This window comes from Halichoerus grypus, chromosome 2, assembly GCF_964656455.1.
Source record: "Halichoerus grypus chromosome 2, mHalGry1.hap1.1, whole genome shotgun sequence".
In the NCBI taxonomy this organism is placed as follows: Eukaryota; Metazoa; Chordata; class Mammalia; order Carnivora; family Phocidae; genus Halichoerus; species Halichoerus grypus.
The window spans coordinates 126035865-126060831 of record NC_135713.1 but is presented as its reverse complement, the minus strand read 5'-3'; the positions used below and the strand labels follow the sequence as shown (position 1 = coordinate 126060831).

Genomic DNA, 24967 nt, shown 5'->3' with positions numbered 1-24967 from the left:
TTGCTGTTATAAGGCTGCCAATAATCTTCATGTTGCCAGATAAAGTGGTCATTTTGTAATTCTCAGTAACTTCTCAGAAGATTTGATACAGCTTCTTATTCCGTTTTTAAAAAACATTGCTCTTGGCTTCCGTAGCACCATTATCTCAGGCCTCCTTTTTCACTGGCCATATTTTAGTCTCCTTTACTGAGTCTATTTTTGCCTTACTCTTCTTGGGTGATCTCATTCATTCTCATGGCTTTAAGTACTGGTTATGTGCATATTATTCTTGATTTATATATTTAGCCCAAACTTCTTTCCTAAACTCTAGATACATATGTCCAGCTTTTCTTTGGATATTTAATGGGCATCTCTTTAACGTGTTCAAAACAGAACTCGTGGTTCCCTGTTCCCCCTATTCCTCTCACGGTCTCAAGTCTGGTACTACCTCCATACTCTCCGGTTTAATAAATGATATCACCATCCACACATTTGCTAATGCCAAAACCTGTGTGTTATCCTTTGATTGATTGCTTTATCTCCCCCTGTTGCCAGTTGATAAGCAGTCCGTAGTTAGTCTTTTCAAGTATGTCCATGGATACTTACCTGGCAAGGGAGATACCATGATCATGAAGGTGGTTCTCCCAGGGTAAGGCTCATCCATTGCACTAAAATATGTCTGGAATGTGTCCCTTTATTCCAATTTTAGTATATGTGCTGCTGAAGCGAGCACTTGTCCTTTTATTCCATCTTCACTGATCCTTTCCCAGTCTAATCCACCTTCCTCTTCCCTTTGAGTTATTCTGATAGTCTCCAAACTGGTTTTCCTGCCCTCATTCTCAGAGTTCTCTTTTCCACACAGCAATCAGAGTCACCTTTTAAATACTCATTCTAGAGGGAATGAGTTGTTCACAGTCTGGGAGTAACATTCCAGTTAGTGTTAATACTAAGTGCAAAGTCCCTTAAGTAGATGCATGCTTGATGTGTTCAAGGAATCACAAGGAGGAGCAAAATGGTGAGATGCCTGGTAGAAAATTAAATCAGAGAGCTAGGACTAGGTTCTGCAATCCTTTGGGTTCTGTTTTCATTTAAACAGGAATCTTTTGGAAGAAATAATGCAGGAGAAGCGCATGGTGTGTATTTTAAAGCAATCAGTCTGGCAGCTGAGAGAAGACTATTTGTAGGTGGTAAGGGTAGAGACTAATAAAGGAGATTTTGTGATAATCCAGGTGAGATGTATTGGTGTTTTGATTAAGGTAGTAATGGTAGAAATGCTGAGAAATGCTTGGATTTGGGACGCATTTTCAAGGGAGTACCAGCAGATGAGTTGATGGTTTGAGTAATGGTGTATAAGAGAAGTAGAAGCATCAAACATAACTTCAAGTTTTTTGACTTGAAAAATCAAATAAAGTAGTGTCGCTGTTTATCACAATGAGGAAACTCTGGAAAAGGACATTTGGGTGGCTCTGGTTTAAACGTGTGAATCTGGGATGTGTGTGAGATACCCAAAATGTCCAGTAGGCAAACAGAAGTATGTCCAGGGGAGAGTTCCGAGCTAGAGAAAGAAAATTAGGCATCATTGATGTATACAGTTATCTGTAATTTTAAAGCCAGATGGGCCCACATAAGGAGTGAATATAGAGGAGAGATGGGAGATTTTTTTTTTTTGAAGATGTTATTTATTTGAGAGAGAGCGAGCGAGCACAAGCAGGGGGAGCGGCAGAGGGAGAGGGAGAAGCAGGCTCCCCGCTGAGCAGGGAGCCCCATGTGGGACTCAATCCCAGGACCCTGGGATCATGACCTGAGCCGAAGGCAGATGCTTAACCAGCTGAGCCACCCAGGTGTCCGAGATGGAAGATCTTAACTAGAGCACATTAACATGTAGAAATAGGGACAGGGAGGAGGTACCTGCCAAAGATGCTAAGGGAATAACTGGCAAAGTAGGGAAAACTTGGAGAGGGGGGGTGTTGGAAGACAAGAGGATGAAGTGTTAACGAGAAGTTAAGAGACGTCGGCTGTGTCAAGTATGTTCCAGCTCAAGTCAGGAGGGTTCGGCTGCGTGGAGGCCAGTGGTCATCTTGACAAAAACAGTTTCAGTAATGTGGAAAAACAGGAGATAAAGCGAAACACAGAATTGTTTTATGAGTTTGCTTTGAGTGGAAGGAAGGAAGTAGCTGAAAATGTTTGCAGGATCAAGGAGAGTTTTGTTGACTATTCTTGTTTTGTTGTGTCTTACGTATTTTCGTTGTTTTTCTGGATGTTTCTGTGTTGATTGATGCTCTGGCATCTCTGACAATCTCAGTCTGTCAGTCACCCATTCCCCTTCCTAATGCTTTTGTCTTTCTAGAGCTATTTTTCTCAGCTGTCTGCTCATGTCCTCCCTCTGATTCTTCTGGCCTTGGTCGTTTAGTTTTCCTCACTACCCGCTTTTCAGCTGCTCTCATTTCCCAGTTCTGAGCTCCCACCCATACTGTTTTGTTCATCAGCTCTTGTCTCTTGAGTCATTCATACCTGCTGTTACGGAGGGAGTCATTCCCCTCACCTGAATTGCCCACATCCCCTCAATTTTCCCATCCTACTATGTTCTTCTCATCATTTCAGTTCCTCTTACATATTTGGCTTTTCTTTTCTTTTCCTTGCTTTAATTTGTCCCTGCACCTAATACTGTTTACCTTATCTTAAACACCTGAGTTTTTTGGCTGCTCCTCACCAATCTTTCTTACCTGTCTTCAGTTGTTTCTCTTTTCTTGGGAACTTTGACTTCCATATTGCTCCATTTGCTTACCTTCCCCCTTTCTCCTCTACTTGTTTCAAACTTGTGACTACCTCAGTCCCCCATTCATTCTCTGACCTCATTCACATCTCTTCAGTTGACCTGAACCCTCAGAAGCTCAGCTCTGTTGTCTGCATCTCATTAGCTTTGTTTCGCTTCTGGTTGATACTGTAAATTAACCAGATGCTTATTTCTACAGCTGTTTCTTTGTCACATATCGCTCCCATATATGTGTTTTTAAGCACTATAGGATTTAACTCATGTGGGATAAATATGGGATAAAGCAAATATATGGGATAGAGCATTTCTAGACTGATAGAAATGACCCTGGACAGAGGAAAAAAATTGATGCAGGAGAAGTGATAATTGCAGAGTTAAATCCTGGAGTAGGCAAGAAGAGAGAGGATCCATTGCTTGACTGAAGGAGTTAATAGGAGTACAAGCTGTTTATCTATTGTAAGAGGATGGCAGGCACAGTATATAATTGTTAAATTTAGAGGTGAGAGAATAAATCAGTTGTCTTTGGATTGTTTCTATATTCTCAGTGGAAAAAAGAAGTGAAATTGTTGGCTGACTGTGGGAAAAGGGGTTTATAGAGGCTTGAAAAAGTGTAAGGTGGTTTTTAGCTCAGAGGTAAGTTGATTAGGGAAGTGTTACAGGGTTACATGATGGTGTCATTCGGTCACTTGAGGTTTGTGGGTGAAAGTTTGTAAGAAGACCAGTCATCATGGTTGTGTTTTTTCTGTCTAGTTCAGCGGCTCAATGGTAAGCACTGAGCAAGTTGGAAAATTGGATTTCATCAAGGGATGAGTAAATTGGAAAGTAGCATTTAACCCATTGCCTGGTAAATAGAGTGAAGACAGTGAGAAGCAAGGAATTGACTATATTCTTAATATATTTACTTATTTGATCAATCCCCGTGTTTGTAATGAATCTCCCATCACTGTAGTAGAGCTCCCAACACCCCAGGCTGGACTGATGCTACCCCATGTGAACGCCCTCCTCACCTTGCTTGGGCTCTAACTCCTCATGCTGGTCCCCTCACATGGATGGTTTCCCATCCTGCTTTGACTTCCCATGCTAGATCACCTCCCCATTTCTCCCAGTGGGTATCTTACCCTTCTCAATCTCTGATAATCTTTAGGTGGACTCTTACAGGGATGTCCTCTCTCATCTGGAATCTGAATTATCCCAGCACACTTTCCTTCTTGTGGATTCCCTCCTTAACATTGTCCGGCTCTGAATTCCCACATTGTTTTCCCCCAGTGTGGACACCTTCCCCTTGAGCTGGCTCATCCCTACTCATGGATGCCCTTTTCGTCCTGTTTGAACTCTGACACCCTTGGACTATTGAAACCCTGTGGCAAGCTGTCTGCCCATGTGGACACCCTTCTCAGCCTATGCAGTCATCTTGCTCTAGGCTGAGTTGCCATGTCCCCCCACCTTCAGCCAGCATGAATACATACCTTCTTCTACCCTATCTTATGGTTTTCCAAGTAGATTGTTTGGAAAGGGAAGGGCTTAAATTGTTTTGTTTTATTCTTTTGGATAGAAATGGTTCTAAAATGTAGTATTTATTTCATTGCCTTAAAAAATCTAAATTACTCCTTTTTTTAAAAAAGATTTTATTTATTTGTCAGAGACGGGGGTGGGGGGAGAGTGCGCTCAAGCACAAGCAGGGGGAGTGGCAGGCACAGGGAGAAGCAGGCGCCCCACTGAGCTGGGAGCCCGATGCGGGACTGGAACCCAGGACTCTGGGATCATGAGCTGAGCCGAAGGCAGATGCTGTAACCGACTGAGCCACCCAGGTATCCCCTGAATTACTCCTTTTGAAGAAACTCTTCCTCAGTGTGCTCACCAGCAATATCGTGATTGAAATGCTACAAGATAGCCTTTGCTTAAAATTCTCCTTACTAATTTAATACTTGACTGGTAGCTAAGTCCTAGAAAGGTAGATGCCAAGGAGAATGAATGTTTATTTGACCTGCTGGTAGGGCATGTTTAAAAAAATTAACTCATTTTCTAGTACATAGATGCATAATTCCTTTAACTACTGTGGATTAAGACCTCAGCAACTACTTTCCTTGAGTTGAAATGATAGCATCAAGTCCCTGGGCTTTCAAAGCTGAATATCAACATCTTGTCAATTCCTCACTGACACATCTATATCTCAAGAGGCAGCTCCTTTTTTTGTTTAAGTTGTATGTTGTTTTTTTAAGTTCTACAGTTTAAGTATAGTTGTTACAGTGTTATATTAATTTCAGGTGCACAACGTAGTAATTCAGTAGTTCTCTAGGTTGTGCAAAGCTCAGCACTATCACTGTAGTTAACATCTGTCATCACCCTGAAATGTTATTGCAGTATTATTGACCTCATTCTCTATGCTGTACTTTTCATCTCTGACTTACTTATTCTGGAAGTTTGTACCTCTTAATCCTCTTGAATCGTTTCACCCATTCCCCTACCTCCCTCCCCTCTGGTGACCACCAGTTCTCCATATATGTGAGTCTATTTCTGGTTGTTTTTTTTTATTATTTATTTTGTTTTTTAGATTCCACATATAAGTGAAATCGTACAGTATTTGTCTTTTTCTGACTTATTTTACACGTAATACTCTCTAGATCTATTCATGTCGCCGCAGATGGCAAGATGTCATTCTTTTTTATGGCGAGTAATATTTCATCATATGTATATACCACATCTTCATCTGTTCATCTATAGATGCACACTTGGCTTTTGTAAATAATGCTGCAATAAACATAGCTGTGCATTATTATCTTTTCAAATTATGTTTTCATTTTTGGGGGGTAAATACCCGCTAGTGGAATTACTACATCATATAATATTTCTGGTTTTAGTATTTAAGGAACCTCCATACTTTTTTCCACGATGGTCGCACCAATTTACATTTCTACCAAACAGTGCACGAGGGTTCTCTTTCTCCACATCCTCGCCCACGCTTATTACTTCTTGCCTTTTTGATATTAGCCATTCGGAGTGGAGTGAAGTGGTGTCTCTTTGTGGTTTTGATTTGCATTTCCCTGATGATGAGTAATGTCGAGCATTTTTTCATGTGTCTTTTGGCCATCAGTATGTCTTTGGGAAAATATCTGTCTATTTGGGTGCTCTGCCTCTTTTTAATCTGATTATTTGGGTTTTTTTGGTGTTGTATGAGTTTTTTGGATATATTTTGGATACTAACCTCTTATCAGATATACCATTTGGAAATATTGTCTGCCATTCATTAGGTTGCCTTTTTGTTCTTTTGATGGTTTACTTGGCTGTACAAAAGCTTTTTATTTTGATATCCCATTAGTTTATTTTTGCTTTTCTTTCCCTTACCTGAGGAGAGACATATTCATAAATATGTTGCTAGGGCTGATGTCCTCAAGATTACCATGTTTTCTTTTAGGAGTTTTATGCTTTCACGTCTCACATTTAGGTCTTTAATCCATTTTGAGTTTATTTTTGTGTATGGTTAAAGTAAGTGGTCCAGTTTCATTGCTTCACATATAACTGTCCAGTTTTCCTATCACCATTTATTGATGAAACTATTTTTTCCCTATTGTATATTCCTGTCTCCTTTGTTGTAGATTAATTGACCATATAAGCATGGGTTTATTTCTGGGCTTCTATTCTGTTGATCTGTGTGTCTGTTTTTGTGCCAGTATCATCCTGTTTGATTACTACAGCTTTGTAGTATTTCTTGGAATTTGGGACTGTAATACCTTCAGCTTTGTCCTTTCCGAGATTGCTTTGGCTTTTCAGGGTCTTCTGTGTGTGATTCCATACAAATTTTAGGACTACTTGTTCTAGTTCTGTGAAAAATGCCGTTGGTATTTTGATAGGGATTGCATTGAATCTTTAGATTGCTTTGGGTAGTATGGACATTTTAACAGTATTTTTCCAATCCATGAGCATGGCATATCTTTCCATTTGTGTCATCTTCAGTTTGTTTCATCATTGTCTTATAGTTTTTAGAGTATAGGTCTTTCTCCTCCTTGGTTAAATTTATTCCTGGGCATTTTATTCTTTTTGGTGCAATTGTAAATGGGATTGTTTTCTTAATTTTTCTTTCTGCTATTTTGTTATTAATGTATAGAAATGCAGTAGATTTCTATATATTAATTTTGAGTCCTGCAGCTTCTGAGCAGCCAGTCCAGCAACTTCTCCCTCAACTCCATCCTCAGTGCTGAAGCTCTTATGCAGGCTGTCTTCCCGTTTCTCCTGGGTTACTCCCTACCTCCTGTCTTGCCTCAGGGCAGTTTGTTTATCCTGAAGGCTAAGTGATTCGTCTAAAATGCGTATCTACTACATGCATTTCTCCTGGATTAAACCCCGCTTTGACTTTCCATTGCCTTGCGTCCAAAGCCCTTAACATGTTTCAGAAGGCTCTTAATTACTGGAGCCATTTCCTGTCTTTACTCCCCTTTCCCCTACTTTCTGCACCATACTTTCTGAAATTACTTTAACTGTTCAGTGACTCATATCTTTTCATCTGCCTAACTCCTGCCCATCTGGCAGTTCTCAGTTTAAACATTCACTTCCTTTAGGAAACGTTCCCAGAACTCTACTAGGTAGATTAGATGCGCCTGCTTTGTGTTTCCAGAGCATCCTGTATGTCTCTTAAGATGATGTTTAACACATCTTCTTCTACTCTTCTGTTTAACCTGTCTTCCATACGTCACAGGAAAAAATGTCCTTCGTTCTCAAACCAAAACAACACATGGAAGTTATAAGTGCTTAATAAATTTGTGCTTAATCATTTTTGAATGATTTGATGAATTAGTATCAAAGTTAGATTTATGACAAAAAGTTATTAAAAGGCCAACAAAAGATAGTCTGTGATTAAAAAAAAAAAAAAAGGCAGGATGCAGGACTTGTGTTTTGGTTACAGTAGAGTAATAAGTAGTATACTTTTGCTTCCAAGATAACTATAAAACTGGAACAAATAATTGAAGCAACTGTTTTTAGGTATTGGACAACAGATGCTGCAGGGCTGTGATCTTGAGAATAGAGAAATATATGATGTGACTACGCATTCATTCTAGCTTTCTATACATGGAATTAGAACCCAACAGAGAATTGTGGTATTGCTAGGTAGATGAAACAAAGGTAGAAGTGTGGGTTTACTGAGGTGGCTGAAGATTATAGGAAAGATACAGGAGTGGGATTGCTTTGCATAGATGGGCACCAGAAATCAGTGTAAGGGACTGTTGAATCTTTGGCTAGATACTAAGCTACGTGTGTCCAGGACAGGATTCAGTGAGGGCTAGCAGAGAACAACTAGTGGGGTAGAGGAGTGGGACTGTGAGCTGAATGGATATTCTAGAGGTTACACACTGCTGGGGGACATTTGAGTTTTGATATGCCAGAGTAGGGAGGCCTTCTGGAACCCTAGTGTTCTTTTGAGACCTCAGAAAGGCCATCCTAACAAATCTAAAATAAGCTTTGACAGAATCAAGGTGTATTTCCAATAAATTAACGCTTGCTAAAACAAAACTCATTACTTTCTAAAGGAAGTTGACACAGGCCAAACTCCCAGTGTAGCATCTACAGTGTCCGAGAGTCTAAGATGTAATAAAAAAAAAATTAGTGGGTATATGAAGAAGCAAATGTGATCCATAACTGGGAGGAAAAAAATGCAGAGAAACAGATCTAGAGGTAACAGATTTTGGAATTAGCAGACAAGGATACATAAGTTCAACAATTTAAAGGAAAACATGGCCATATGTGTAGAGAACAATCTCAACAGAGAAAATGAAAAAAGACCCAAGAATCTCAACACATCACAAATAGTGTAAACACGTTTATGTTATATTCAAACTACTGAAAACCAAAGATAAAAAGATTTTAGCAGACTGAGGAAAAAGTAAAACATTATGCAGAGGAGAAAAATAATGACAACTCACTTGTCATCAAAAACCATCCAAGCCAGGAGATAATGAGGTGATATCTTCAAAGTGCTGGAGAATAAAATTCAGCTTAAAATTCTATATCTAGCAGAAATATCCTTCAGAAAATAAAGATGAAATGGAGTACATTTTCAGATTTTTTTTAGAAGTGACAGTTACTTGTTCATCAGCACACTTGTGCCACAAGAAATGTTAAAGGAGTTTCCTGAGGTTAAGGGGAAAAGATACTAAATTAGTCTCAGAGTAAAGGTTGCTCTAGATCCCCTTTACAATCTTTAAAAACAAAGGCTCATAAGGATCAAACCTTAAGAAACTCAACTGCATGCCTGCACAAAGTTCAATACTCATTAAAGGAGTAAAACAAAATTCTTTATTCAACAATATAAAATGCACAGTAAAAAATTACCAGCCATGCAAAGAAGCAGGGAACCCATAAACAGGAGAAAATTCAGTCATAGAATCAGATCCAAAATGAAAGAGATGATAGAATTATCAGACAGCCTTAAAACATTATTACAGATCTTATAAATGTGTAGAAAGTTGTAAAGGAAAACATAAGCATAATGAGAAAAATGCAAGATAAAACGAAAGACCCAAATAAAGCAAAAGGAGTAATTTTTTAAATATAGTACAGATAGGTTAAAAGTAAACAGATGGGGAAAAAAATACTAAAATATGCCAACTAATAAGAAAACTGAAGTGGCTATATTAATATCAGACAGTATACTTCAAAACCAGTAATATTAGTGGGGTAAAAAGAGACATTTTATGATCATAAAGGGGTCAGTTCACCAAGAAGATACAGCAATTCTAAATGTAAAGCTTCAATATAGAAGATACAAAAATTTATGGAACCGAAAGGAGAAATAAACAAATGTACGACCATAGTTGTGGATCTCAGCACCCTTCCTGGTAGAAAAACAGGAAAAGGAGGCAAAATGTCGTCAGTAAGGATATGGAAAATTTTAGCACTATTAACCAAATTAACCTAATTGACATTTATAGGACATTCCACCAGTGAACAACAGAACGTACATTATTTTCAAGCACACACAGAACATTCACAAATATTCTGGACCATAAACAAGTGTAAATAAGTTATAAGGATTGAAGTCATACAGAGTGTGTTCTCTGACTACACTAGAATTAAACTAGAAATCAGTAACAAAACTAACTGGAAAATCTCAAGTAGCACACTTCTAAATAACCCATGGATTAAAAGAGCATAAGGGAAATTAGAAAATACTTCAAATAAAAGCATAACTTAGAACAATTTATGGGATGTAGCTAAATAATGCTTAGAAATTTATAGACTCCTAGAGGAGAACATAGGCAGTAACCTCTTCGACATCGGCCACAGCAACTTCTTTCAAGACACGGCTCCAAAGGCAAAGGAAACAAAAGCGAAAATGAACTTTTGGGACTTCATCAAGATTAAAAAGCTTCTGCACAGCAAAGGAAACAGTCAACAAAACAAAGAGGCAACCCATAGAATGGGAGAAGATACTTGTAAATGACACTACAGACAAAGGGCTGATATCCAAGATCTATAAAGAACTTCTCAAACTCAACACCCAAAAAACAAGTCAAAAATAGACATTGGGGAGGGTATGTGCTATGGTGAGCACTGTGAATTGTGTAAGACTGTTGAATCACAGACCTGTACCTCTGAAACAAATAATACATTATATGTTAAAAAAAAAAAAAAAGATAGCAGGAAGGGAAAAATGAAGGGGGGGAAATCGGAGGGGGAGACAAACCATGAGAGACTATGGACTCTGAGAAACAAACTGAGGGTTCTAGAGGGGAGGGGGGTGAGGGGATGGGTTAGCCTGGTGGTGGGTATTAAAGAGGGCACGTACTGCATGGAGCACTGGGTGTTATACGCAAACAATGAATCATGGAACACTACATCAAACACTAATGATGTAATGTATGGTGATTAACATAACATAATAAAAAAAAAATGGGCAGAAGACATGAACAGACACTTCTCCAAAGAAGACATACAAATGGCTAACGGACACTTGAAAAAATGTTCATCATCATTAGCCATCAGGGAAATTCATATCAAAACCACATTGAGATACCACCTTACACCAGTTAGAATGGCAAAAATTGACAAGGCAAGAAACAACAAATGTTAGAGAGGTTGTGGAGAAAGGGGAACCCTCTTACACTGTTGGTGGGAATGCAAGTTGGTACAGCCACTTTGGAAAACAGTGTGGAGGTTCCTCAAAAAATTAAAAATAGAGCCACCCTTTGACCTAGCAGTTGCACTACTGGGTATTTACCCCAGAAACACAGATGTAGTGAAAAGAAGGGCCATATGCACCCCAACGTTCATAGCAGCAATATCCACAATAGCCAAGCTGTGGAAAGAGTCCAGATGCCCTTCAACAGACGAATGGATAAAGAAGATGTGGTCCATATATACAATGGAATATTACTCAGCCATCGGAAAGGATGAATACCCAACTTTTGCATCAACATGGATGGAACTGGAGGGGATTATGCTAAGTGAAATAAGTCAAGCAGAGAAAGTCAATTATCATATGGTTTCACTTATTTGTGGAACATAAGGAATAGCATGGAGAACATTAGGAGAAGGAAGGGAGAAATGAAGGGGGGGAATCAGAGGGGGAGATGAACCATGAGAGACTATGGACTCCAGGAAACAAACTGAGGGTTTTAGAGGGGAGGAGGGTGGGGGATGCGTTAGCCTGGTGATCGGTATTAAGGAGGGCACATATTGCATGGAGCACTATGTTATACGCAAACAATGAATCATGGAGCACTACATCAAAAACTAATGATGTACTGTATGGTGACTGACATAATGAAAAAAAAAAAGGAAATTTATAGAATCAAGTGTTAGAAAAGAAAAAATATCTGAAATTAATGACCTGAGAGCTTCCATCTTAAGAAGCTTGAAAAAGACAAGCTAATTAAACTCAAAATAGGCAAAGGGGAGAAATTAAATAAAGATAAGAGCAAAAATAAGTGAAATAGAATACAAAGACAGCAGAGAAAACCAGTGAAACCTTGTTTTTTTCTTTAAAAAAATGAAATTAATAAACCTCTAAGCAGCATGATCAAGAAAAAGAAGACAGAAATTATCAATATTCAGAGTAAACAAGGCAATATCACTACAGATCCTACAGGCACTATATAGGTAATAAGACAATATTGTTAGCAACTTTATGCCAGTACATTCAACTTAGATGAAATGGACAAATTCTATTAAGGACACCAACTACTAAAGGTCACCCAAGAAAAAAATACTCCTATTGAAGAAATTAACAGTTAAAAACCTCATGATGAGAGAACTTCAGGACCTGAGGATTTCCCTGAATTCTACCAAACATTTTGGGAAGAAATAGTGTCAATTCTACACAAACTTTCAGAAAAGAGAGGCAGAGGAAATATGTCCCAACTCATTTTATGAGGCTAACATTACCCTGATACCAAAACCAAAGACATTACAGGAGAACTGCGGATACCCCTGATGAACAAAAATGCAAAAATCCATAGGAAAATGGTAACCAACCAAATTCATTAATATGCAAATAGAAATACTATACCATGAATAAGTTGGGTTTATCTTAGGAATGCAAGTTTGTTTAACATTTGAAAACCGATCAATGTAGTTTGCCACTGATTAACAGAATAAAGGAGAAAAATCATATGAGCATCAGTAAGCACAAAAACATTTAAATTCATGAAGTTCCTGGGTGGCTAAGTCTGCTGAGCATCTGACTCTTGGTTTCTGCTCAGGTCATGATCTCATGAGTCATGAGATCTAACCCCACGGTGGGCTCCCTGCTCAGCCGGGAGTCTGCTTGAAGATTCTCTTCCTCTTCTCCACCCGCTTGTGCTTGAGCTCACGCTCTCTAAAATAAATAATCTTTAAAAACAAAATAAAATAAATTCAGTATTCATGGTAAAAACTCAGCGCCTTCCTTCATCCCTGACTAATTCAGTACATAAGCCAGTTGGTGAAGCTGAGGGAGGAAGGCATCCACAGAAGGTAACTGTGGCATCCTGGTTGGGAATTGGAGTCCAAGTGAGGAATGTAGGAGTCTATAGTAATATTTTTTTAAATGAAAATAAAAAATGAGGAAAAGCCAAAACCCTTATAGTAGAATCTTAACAAATAAATGTAGGAGAAATAATGGAACTAGAAAATTACTATTTGATAGCTATCATAGAAATAGTTCATTCAGGTAAGAAACATTAATAGATGCTAAAACTAGTGGAAGAAAGTGTGATGAGGTATGAGATATTAACATGGTCTCCATGTATCTCCCAAATATTTATTAATAGTGAAGTATAAAAAATAATTTTATGGTAGAGAAGTGTGACAGATACCACCATTATCCCAATAATGGGTTAAATTGAAATCATGTCCCATTCGACAAGATGCAATGAAAGGAACACACGTCACTTCTGTAATATTCCTGCCAAAGGTGCATAATCTTATTCTAGTCATGAGGAAATATTAGACAAACCCAAATTTTGGGAAATAGTCTATGAAATAATGTTTTATAATTTTCAAAGTTATCAGTCATGAAAGTCAAGGAAAATCTGAGGAACTGTCCCAGACTGAAAGAAACTAGAGGCATGACAACAATATGTAATTCTGAACGGTGTGTAATACAATATATAATTCTGACCTGTCATACACTATATAATCCTTTTGTTGTAAAGGGCATATTGGAACAATCGGCAAAACTTGAATGGAATCTGGGGACCATATGGTAGTAATACATCACTCTAAATTTCCTGATTTTTATGTTTGACAGTGTCCCTATTTTGTAGGAAATATTGATGGGACATCAAATCAGCAACTTAATCTCAATTGGTTCAGGGGAGAAAAGTTCTATATATTGTATTTTTACTTTTCTGTAAGCTTGTGTATGTTTTTAAACTGTTGGAAAACACTTTTGATAAGAAGGTAAAATTTATTTATTTGAAAAATCTACATACCTGATCTCCTAATGATAACTGAATAACAGAAAATAAACAATTTTAGTAGATCAATTAAAGAGTATCCTTTTCTTCCTATATATTGAGTAGCATGTAAAACTGTCACTCATTTTGGATGTTTGTTTTTCTTTTTTTTCTAATTTTTGGTAAGATTGCTTGTGTCTTTTCTTTTAGAACGAATGTTCTGATACTTAACTAAGGTAGCATAATTTTTCTCCGTTTATCTTCAAAGGTTGCTCAAGAAACAGATGTTAGAGCCCAGATTCGTCTGCAGTTTCGTGATGTCAATGGAGAACTTATAGCTGTACAGAGATCTATGGTGTGTACTCAGAAAAGCAAAAAGACAGAATTTAAAACCCTGGAAGGAGTCATCACTAGAACAAAGTAGGTGTTTATTTATATTTGAATATCTCTTCATTTTCAGTCATTTAGGTTCATAAGAACCTAATGGGTTTTTTCCCATTATTTTAGGGGAGCGTGTTAATTGTTTTAAACAGACTTTATTTTTTAGAGCAGTTTTAGGTTCTCAGCAAAACTGAGCAGAAAGTAGAGTTCCTGTGTACTCCCTGCCCCTTCACATGTATAGCTTCTTCCGCTATGAACATTTGTTGTTTGATCTATTTATCAGTTGAACAGAATGATCCCATTAAAGATTTAGTGATAATGCTACATTCCTTTGAGTAATTTATGAACAGTTGCTCAGTTGAAGGTGCACAATCACTCAAATATAGATTGAATGAATGGAAAATGCTAGTATCATGTGTAGGAGTGGGTGAGATGAGAAGCATACCAATAGGAAAGAGAGAATTCGTCCCTTTCGACTGTTACCTTTGTTGGAGGGAGGTATGTTGTAATGGGAATGGATTTTGGAATTAGCCTGCGCTGGCTTCAAAGCTTTATCCTTGTTGAGCACATTACTTAATTGTCCCCTTGCCCCTCCCTTTTACTTGTTCATTTATTTGTTCAACTAATGAAGTAATTCCTTTAATTAATAACGTTAGCACCTAATATTTGCTAGAGGCAGGATTTTAGCTACTGGCTCCTTAAGCAGGTTTGTTTCCTTGGCGTTTAAACACCCTCAGGTCTCTCCCACACCCCTTGAATTTCATTCCATGCCAATTACTGTCTGTCTCCATCTTCCCCTTTCCAGCCAGTCTTCTCAAGAAGAGTTGTTGATACTGTCTCCATTTCTGTTCTTCCTCCTCACTCCTCCTCCAGCCCAATTTTATTCCTCTACTGAAACAGTTCTAACTAAGGTCACAGGTACCTTCTACGTTAATTAGGATAATGCTATTGCTTTACAAAATAGATCTCATAGCAAGCCTGTGTTTTCTTATTTGTAAAATAGAGATTCATTATTACTACATATATCTTAGCTGTTCTAAGGATTGAGCTAATGCATATAAAACACTTAACAGGTAGTAAGAGCTCATGTATTAGTTTTCCATGACTGCAAAACCACAAACTTAGTGGTTTAAAACAATACACATTTATTATCTTACAGTTCTGTAATTTATAAATCTGAATTGGGTCTCACTGGCTTAAAATCAAGATGTTGGCAGGGCTGTGTTCCTTTCTGCAGGCTCCAGGGAAGATCTGTTTCCGTGCCCTTTCTTTTACAGTCCACCCACATTCCTTGGCTCATGACCCTCCTTCATCTTCAAAGCCAGCAATAGTGGGCAGAGTTCTCACAGTACATCACTCTGACCTTCTCTTCTGCCTCCCTCTCCCAATTAAGGACTGTTGTGATTGTGTTGACCCACCAAAATAATCCAGGGTAATTCCTCTATTTAGGGTCTAGGTGATAAGCAACCTTAACTCCATCTATAATCGTTATTCTGCCATGTAACCGAACAGATTCACAAATTCCAGGGATTAGAATGTAAGTATCTTTGAAGGGCCATTGTTCTGTGCACTGTAATTCAGTAAATGGTAGCTGTTAATAACTTCTTGAAAATCTTTAATAGTCTTCCATGACACGACACTGTTCTCTTCTTCACGGCCACATCCTACCCAGCCACTAAAGGTAGGAGTTGGACAGGCTCCTAGATCCTCTCCTATTTCTGCTCTATATTCTCTTCCTAGTTAATCTCATTCATATCCATTGCTCAAATTACTGTATATTTATAGGTGACTCAGAGATTTAGGTCTCCAGACCTTTATTTCTAGACCTATGTACGCAACTGCCTTTCTCATGTTCTACCAGCTCTTTCAAAGACACCTCAGATTCAAAAAGTTCAAAACCAAGCTCATGAGTCTTTCCCCTTGACACCTAAAAAACCTCCCACAACCTGATACTCTTGCAGTGCTCCTCATCGCAGTGAATGGCACTCCCGTCAGACCACTGACACAAACCAATAACCTGTCTCTCTTGACACCTCATTATCAGGTCCTATGGATTTAACCTAAATGTCTCTTGAGTCTTTCCATCTGTGCAATGACCATTCTAGTTCAAGCTACCATCATCTTTCCCTGGTCTAATGTAATAACCTCCTGTTCTGTGTCCATTCTATACCCCTACAAAACATTCTCAGTGTATTCGGTGTAGTATTTTCAAAGCACATATTGGAATATATAAATGATAGTAAATACAGACACTACTTCTGCCCACCTAATCTAGTTATTAACACATTCTGCACAGAAGATAGGAAAGAAAATGTTGAATATGTCCTTCTTATGAAAGATACTGAGACATCTCTTGGAATCCAAGGGCAGGGATGCTCCTGGCCCTACTTATAATGATGTAGGGAACTCATCTTTTATTTATTTTTTATTTTTATTTTTTGAGGGGAACTTATCTTTTAAAAGACCCTAAGACACTTCTGTCTGTTGGATTGCTTTGTCAGTGTGACCTTAGAAGTTGAGGTCTACTGATTAAGAATCCTCCTTGGATTTGCTTAGGTGAGCATCACTAAAGTTTGCCTTTGTTCTCTCTTTACAATGTGTCTCTTACTGAACAGTCCCTATCTAAACAATACAGTCTTTAGATGTCTTTGTTTAAGGCACTGTTGCCTATCTGCTGTGGATCATCCTGTTTTATTCTTTTAAGTCTCTTATTTTTCTTATTTTTAAATTCTGGGGTTGGAAGATAGTTTCCTCTGTTTATTGTCTATAAATATTTTAAATTACTGTATTTCGAAGTCCAAACATGTAAAAAAAATTAATTCTTGCATCATTTCCTGTCCTGTGCTGTTTTACATACTTTTTCATCATTGAACTGCTGAATCATTTAAACTTTTTACCATGAGGAACCTATTGTAATGGGATGGATGAGAGGACTTTTTTTTTTTCCTTCTTCTTTTTTCTTTTCTTTTTCTTTCTTTTCTTTTTTTTTTTTAACAAGTACAGTGTAAAGGAATGATTAAACAGGTACAAATGGAGGGGTTTGGGTTTTGTTTTTTTTTTTTTTACATAAATTCTCGATTTTTGTTTTCTGTAGGCATGGTGAGAAGGTCAGTCTCAGCTCTAAGTGTGCAGAAATTGACCGAGAGATGATAAGTTCTCTTGGGGTTTCCAGGTCTGTGCTAAATAATGTCATTTTTTGTCACCAAGAAGACTCTAATTGGCCTTTAAGTGAAGGAAAGGCTCTGAAGCAAAAATTTGATGAGATTTTTTCAGCAACAAGGTTTGTAACCTTTAGCGAGACTTTATAAAAACCCATTAAGTTATTGAGCCATGGTTGCAATTTGGATGCTTCTTTTTTAAAAGAGAAAATGTTTTAAAAGTAAAAAAGTCATTAGTTATTACCTGTCATCCAGTAACAACCACTAGGCATATTTCCTTTCTGTTTTCATTCTGTACATCTTTATTGACCTGTTGATAATTTATATGTAACTTTTTCATTTACCATTACATCATAAGCATTTTCTAAGTTATTAATAACTCTTTTTAAATGTCATCTTAACAACTATGTAATATTCCATTGTTTAAATCTACTGTAATTCCCTTGAACAGAAGTTTGATTTTTATTTAATATCTCCAAAGGTACATAAAAGCCTTGGAAACACTGCGGCAGGTACGACAGACACAAGGTCAGAAAGTAAAAGAATGTCAAACAGAACTAAAATATTTGAAGCAAAATAAGGAAAAAGCTTGTGAGATACGTGACCAGATTACTAGTAAGGAAGCCCAGTTAACATCATCAAAGGAAATTGTCAAATCCTATGAAAATGAACTTGATCCATTGAAGGTAAGAAGGTCATCTTTTATCATGGTAGCATCCCTTAAAGCACTTTATTTTTATATAAATTTGAATGTTGTATATATTTCTTGAAAAAAATATCACTCTATAATGTTATGGTTAATATCTTAGTTCTGTATTGGGTGGTTAGTCTTAGAATTGCCCAAAGAGCTTGAATTTGAGAGTAAACAAATTCATACCATCATACTAAGTTACTGAGGTACATCTTTAGTTGTTGAATAATGACCCAACCTTACACATTACTGTATTCTTAAGGAGATTTTTTTTTTTTTTAGATTTTATTTATTTATTTGACAGAGAAACAGCCAGAGAGGGAACACAAGCAGGGGGAGTGGGTGAGGGAGAAGCAGGCTCCTGGCTGAGCAGGGAGCCCGAAGCGGGGCTCGATCCCAGGACCCTGGGATCATGACCTGAGCCGAAGGCAGACGCTTAAGGACTGAGCCACCCGGGTGCCCCGAGATTTTTTTTTTTTAATTGACACATCTTTCCAGGGAATTTTTATAATTTTCAGGATTTTCTTGACGTTGCATAAAATTTGGAATTGATGCATAACATGTTGATATATCTGACAGTTTTCTAAACTCTTGTGGTTTATAAGAAAGGCCATAAAGACCATAAATAAAAATGTACGCTTCCTAAACATTTATTGTTTCCTGTGTGCAAGGGGTATACAAGGTATACTGTGCTTGGGGTTACAGGTACAAGGAGAACTACAGTTATGTCCTTGCTCTTAAAGTGTTCCTAGCCTAAATAAGTAAGAGCATCCTTGAAAATGGCCATTTTCTAGGTTTCAAATAGTAGAAGAATTTTTTTAAAATTATTTAAAAGTTAACTGATTTGGCTCTTAAATTCATCTCTAAATACTGGTATAGATTATTTTTTAAATTTTATTTATTTATTCATTCATTCATTCATTTAAAAAAGTTTTTATTTTAATCATCTGATGGTCATCATGACAAAGATATTCCTTAATCCCCATCATCTATTTCACCTATCCTCCTACCCACTTCCCCTCTGGTAATCATCAGTTTGTTCTCCATAGTTAAGTCTGTTTCTTGGAGCACCTGGGTGGCTCAGTCAGTTAAGCCTCTGCCTTTTGCTCAGGTCACGATCCCAGGGTCCTGGGATCAAGCCCCACATGGGGCTCCCTTCTCGGTGGGGAGCCTGCTTGTCCCTCTCCCTCTGCCGCTCCCCCCTGCTTGTGTTTGCTCTTTCTCTTTCTCTTTCTCTGTCAAATAAATAAATAAAATCTTTAAAAAAAAAAAAGTCTATTTCTTATTTTGTCTCCTTTTTTATTTTGCCTTTGTTCGTTTTGTTTCTTAATTCCATGTATGAGTGAAATCAAATTAGTCTTTCTCTGACTTGTTTCACTTAGCATTCTACTATCTAGTTCCATCCATGTTGTTGTAAATGGCCAGATTTCATTCTTTTTTTATGGCTGAGTAATAGTCCATTGTCTCTATATATCACATCTTTATCCATTCTTCAGTCGATGGCACTTGGGCTGCTTCCATATCTCAGCATTGTAAATAATGCTGCTATAAACATAGGGGTGCATGTATCCCTTCGAATTGAGTGTTCTTGTGTACTCTGGGTAATACCCAGTAGTGCAATTGCTGGATCATAAGGTAGTTCTATTTTTAACTTCTTATTGTTTTCCAGAGTGGCTGCCGCAGTTTGCATTCCCACTAGTAGTGCACAAGCGTTCCTTTTTCTCCACATCCTCAATACCATCTTGTGATTTTACCTATTCTCACAGGTGTGAGATGGTATCTCATTGTAGTTTTGATTTGCATTTCCCTGATGAACAGTAATGTTGAGCATCTTTTCATGTGTCTACCATCTTTTTTTTTTTTTTTTTTTTTTTTTTTAAGATTTTATTTATTTATTTGAGAGAGAGAGAGCACAAGAGCGGGGAGAGGGAGAAGCAGACTCTCTGCTGAGCAGGAAGCCCGATGCGGGACTCGATCCCGGGACTCCAGGATCATGACCTGAGCCGAAGGCAGTTGCTTAACCAACTGAGCCACCCAGGCGCCCCCATGTGTCTACCATCTTGATGTCTTCTTTGGAGAAATGTCTGTTCATGTCTTATGCCCATTTTTTAATTGGATTATTTGTTTTTCGGGTGTTGAGTTGTATCAGTTCTTTATATGTTCCGAATACTAGCCCTTTATTGGATATGTCATTTGTAAATATCTTCTCCCATTCCATAAGTTACTTTTTAGTTTTGATGTCTTCTTTGTGCAGAAGCTTTTTATTTCAATGTAATCCCAATAGTTTATTTTTGCTTTTGTTTCCCTTCCCTGAAGGGACCTGTGTGGAAAAAAATTGCGGTGGCCTATGTTGGAGAAATTACTGCCTGTGCTCTCTTCTAGGACTTTTATAGTTTAAAGTCTCACATTTAGGTCTTTAATCTATTTTATTTTTGTGTATGGTGTAAGAAAGTGGTCCAGTTTAATTCTTTCACATGTAGCTGACCAGTTTTCGCAATACCATTTGTCGAGCAGTCTTTTTTCCTTTGGATATTCTTTCCTGCTTTGTCGAAGATTAGTTGACCATATTATTGTGGGTTAATTTCTGGATTTTCTGTCCTATTGATCTGTGTGTCTGTTTTTGTGCCAGTACTATACTATTTTGATCACTACAGCTTTGTAATATAATTTGAAGTCTGGAATTGCGACGTCTCCAGTTTTGCTTTTCTTTTTCAAGATTGCTGTGGCTCTTCGGGGTTTTGTGGTTCCGTAGATTTTTGGATTGTTTATTCTAGTTCTGTGAAAAATGCTGTTGGTATTTTGATAGGGATTGCATTAAATCTGTAGATTGCTTTGGGTGGTATAGACATTTCAACAGTATTTGTTCTTCCAATCTATGGGCATGGAATGTCGTCCCACTTCTTTGGGTCATTTTCATTTTCTTTCATCAGTATTCTATGGTTTTCAGAGTACAGGTCTTTCACCTCTTTGGTTAGGTTTACTCCTAGGTGTCTTATTATTTTTGGTGCAATTGTAAATGGGATTGTTTTCTTAATTTCTTTTTCTGCTGCTTCATTATTGGTGTATAGAAATATAATTGGTTTTGTTTCCTTTGATTTTACTGAATTTGTTTATCAGTTCTAATAGTTTTTTGATGGTCTTTCTGGTTATATATGTATATATGTACTATATACATATATGTAGTATGTATAATATACATGTAGTATACACATATATGTATAGTATGTACACTGTGTTGTTTAGTATGTTTACCATAGTATGTATATAGTATACCATATGTTTATAATATATAGTATCATGTCATCTGCCAATAGTCAAAATTTTACTTCTTCCTTACCAGTTTGGAGGCCTTTTGTCTCTTTTAGTTGTCTGATTGCTGTGGCTAGGACTTGTATTACTATATTGAATAAAAGTTTTGTTCCTGACCTTGGGGAATGGCTCTCAGTTTTTCCCCATTGAGGATGGTGTTAGCTGTGTGTTTTTCATAGATGGCCTTTATTATGTTGAGGTATGTCCCCTCTAAACCTACTTTTTTGAGAGTTTTTATCGTGAATGGATGTTGTATTTGTCAAATGCTTTTTCTGCGTCTATTGAAATGATCATAAGGTTCTTACCCTTTGTCTTATTGATGTGATGCATCATACTGATTGATTTGCAAATATTGAACCAAGCTTGTAACCCAGAAATAAATACTACTTGATCATGGTGAATGATTTTTTTTTTTTTTTTAAGATTTTATTTATTTACTTGAGAGACAGGGAAAGACAAAGCATGAGCAGTGGGGAGGAGGCAGAGGGAGACCAAAGGCAGATGCTTAACTGACTGAGCCACCCAGGTGCCCTGATTATTTATTGTTGGATTCGGTTTGCTAGTATTTTGTTGAGGATTTTTACATCTATGTTCATCAGAGATATTGGCCTGTAGTTGTCTTTTTTTTATGGTGTCTTTATCTGGTTTTGGTATATGTCGAACTTACTTGTGAAGCCATGTGGTCCTGGAGTTTTGTTTGTTGGGAGTTTTTGTTTTGTTTTGTTTTTTAAGGTTTTATTTATTTGTGAGAGAGAGAGAAATCACGAGCTGGCGGGGGAGGGGGGAAGAGGTTTGTTTGGGTTTTGTTTGCTCTTTCTCTAGCACCTTTAGGTGTAAGGTTAGGTTGTTTATTTGAGATATGTCTTCTTTAGGTAGGTCTCTATTGCTATAAATTTCCCTCTTAGAACAACTTCTGCTATGTCCCAACAATTTTGAACTGTTGTGTTTCATTTTCATTTGTTTCCATGTACTTTTTTAAAAAGTTTTATTTATTTTTTTTAGTAATCTCTTCACCCAGCATGCGGCTTGAATTTACAACCCTGAGATCAGGAGTCGCACGCTCCTCCAACCGAGCCTACCATGTACCCCTCCACGTACTTTTTTGTTTCTTCTTTTATTTTCTGGTTGACCCATTCATTGTTTAGTAGCATGTTATTTAATCCCTGTGTATTTAGTGCCACATTTTTTCTTGTGACTGATGTCTAGTTTCACAGCTTTGGGGTCAGAAAAGATGTGCCTCCTGAATCTAGTATCTCCTTAATCTCTTCCGGATTAAGGAAGTTTTCAGCTATTATTTCTTCAGATAAATTCTCTGCCCCATTTTCTCTCTCTTCTTCTTCTGGGACTCCTATAATACAAACGTTATGTTTGGTGGAGTCACTGAGTTCCCAAAGTCTGTTCTCTTTCTTTTTTTTTTTTTAAGATTTTATTTATGTATTTGTCAGAGAGAGAGCACAAGCAGGGGGAGCGGCAGGCAGAAGGAGAAGCAGGCTCCCCGCTGAGCAAGGAGCCCGATGTGGTACTTGATCCCAGGACCCTGGAATCATGACCTGAGCCTAAGGCAAACGCTCAACCGACTGAGCCACCCAGGCGTCCCTGTCTGTTCTCATTTTGCATAATTCTTTTTTCTTCCTTTTATTCAGTTTGATGACTTTCCATTAGTCTCTTTTGTGGGTCACTGTATCTTTCTTCTGCTTCTTCCAGCCTGCTGTTCATTCCATCAAATGTGTTTCTCATTTCATTTATTGAGCCCTTTATCTCTGCTATGTTATTCATTATCTCTGTGTTAATGGTCTCAGTGATGTCTTCCCCTCTTTTCCCAAGTCCAGTGAGTATCCTTATCATCATTGCTTTAAATTCTCCAACAGGCATGTTACTTATTTCTGTTTCACTTAGATCTCTAGCTGTGGCTTGTCCTGTTCTTAGATTTGGGACAAATACTTCTGTCTTCTCGTTTTGTCTAAGTCTCTGTGCCTGTTACTGTGTGTCAGGGAAGTCAGCTATGTTTCCTATTTTTGAGGGGAATGCCTTTATGAAGAAGAGGTCGTCTTATAGTGCCCTGCAGTGTAGTGTCCCCTGTTCTCTGGAGCCTGGTGCTTGTGGAAGCATCTCCTATGTGTGCTTCATGTGCTCCACTTTTGTATCCTAGCCACTTTATCCTTCAAACCAGTCATTTGCAGAGGCTGTCTCTACCTGTTGTGGGCATTGTTGGGTCCCTGGCCTGATTGTGGCACATTTTAACTACGTGTACTCTGTTCTGCTTGTGAAATGAGATCTATCACCACTGCCACTGGAACCGAGGCTCCGCAAAACTCCTGCGTCAGGAGATGCGATCTTGGCAGGGGTTTGGGCCAGTCTTCTTGGGGAGGGGAGCTGCTGCACTGGGACTAAGGTGAGGGTGATTGGGAGCAGAGGTTCCACTGGGGCGTTGGGGGGCATGGCTTAGTGTAAGTAAGTTAGGTAGCAAGTGTCAGGGCTGGGCTGGTTCCTGCAGATGGCCTTCTGCTTATGCTTAGGGATGGGGAGGGAAATGGTGCCTGCCAGTTCCTTTGTTCCTGGAGCAGTCTCTGAATGAACATTGCCTCTCGAGGACATGCTCTGAGAGGAGCAACTAACCTCCCCACTGTGTGCCCCAGGCACTCTTCAAATTGCTGTTTCTGTGGCTGTTTGCCCCACATTTTCTCCAAGAGCAGCCCCAATGCCCTTTGAGCTTTCCCAGAGCCAAACACGTTGACCTTTAAAACTCCAGGCTCCACTAGTTGCAAAAACTCAAAAAATTCAGGCCCTCTCGCTTTCCAGGTGAATTGCTATGGGGATTTGTTTTCTCTTGTGTGCTTCCCTGAGTGTTAGTCTATCTTCTCACCCTTCTCAGTGACTGCTTCTCCTTCCCCACCCCAGGGGCCATAAACTGCATCTCTGCACTTCCTGTCTTCTTCACTGTGACTTCTTCTCTACCTTTAGTTGTGGAGTTTGTTCTGCCAGGCTTCAGATAGATTTCTGGGGTATTAAGGATGATTTGATAGTTATCTACTTGTATTTGTGGGGTGAGGTGAGCCTAGGGTCCTCCTACTCCATTGCCATCTTCCAACCTCCTGGTATAGATTTTTGAATTGTAAACTAGAAAAGCTTTGGTTTTATTTCTGTTCCAGTACCCATTGACATTATTGCATTATTTAGTGAATATTGTTTTTTGCGTAGCACTGTGCCAGGTGCTCTTGGGGATGATGAGGCCAAAAACTTGGACCTTGCTTTTAAAGAACTTAAAATCTATTAGGAGAAACAAGGAAACTTTTTAAGAAGATAGGATCACAAAGGAGTAATTTGAAGAGCTATGCAAATAATATCATTTAAAGCATAGATTCTTTAGGAGCTAAAAGGTGGTGTCTGTAGCACAAGTGAGGAAAGAAAAAATAGATAAATTGGACTTCCTCAAAATAAAAAACTTGTTTTGCAGACTACATCATTGAGAAGCAAAACGACAACCCACAAAAAGGGAGAAAATAATTGCCAGTCATATATCTGAAAAGGGACCTTTTTCTGGAATATATAACGAACTCTATATAACTCAATAATTAAAAAAATAACAAATTGAAAATGTGCAAAGGATCTAAATAGATGTTTCTCTAAAGAAGGTATCTATGTGTCCAAAGACACATGAAAAGATATTTGACATCATTATTCTTCAGGAACATACAAATCAAAATCACAGAGTGGCTGTAAATCAAAAAGACGTATAATTAGTGTTAATAAGGATAGGGAGAAATTGGAACCCTCATATATGCTGGTGGGAATGTAAAATGATGCATCC

At 38.0% G+C, this 24967-nt stretch overlaps 1 protein-coding gene across 5 annotated transcripts in view; it reads left to right on the top strand.

Moving 5' to 3' along the window:
* The window catches only part of RAD50 (RAD50 double strand break repair protein), a 130487-nt gene that overhangs the window by 51870 nt on the left and 53650 nt on the right, over positions 1 to 24967 (top strand). For all 5 annotated transcript variants that reach the window (XM_078067527.1, XM_078067524.1, XM_078067526.1 and 2 more), the window contains 3 exons: positions 13889 to 14040; positions 17096 to 17281; positions 17641 to 17845. In XM_078067527.1, the coding sequence (XP_077923653.1) occupies positions 13889 to 14040; positions 17096 to 17281; positions 17641 to 17845 (543 nt within the window). The remainder of the gene's footprint in view (positions 1 to 13888; positions 14041 to 17095; positions 17282 to 17640; positions 17846 to 24967) is intronic.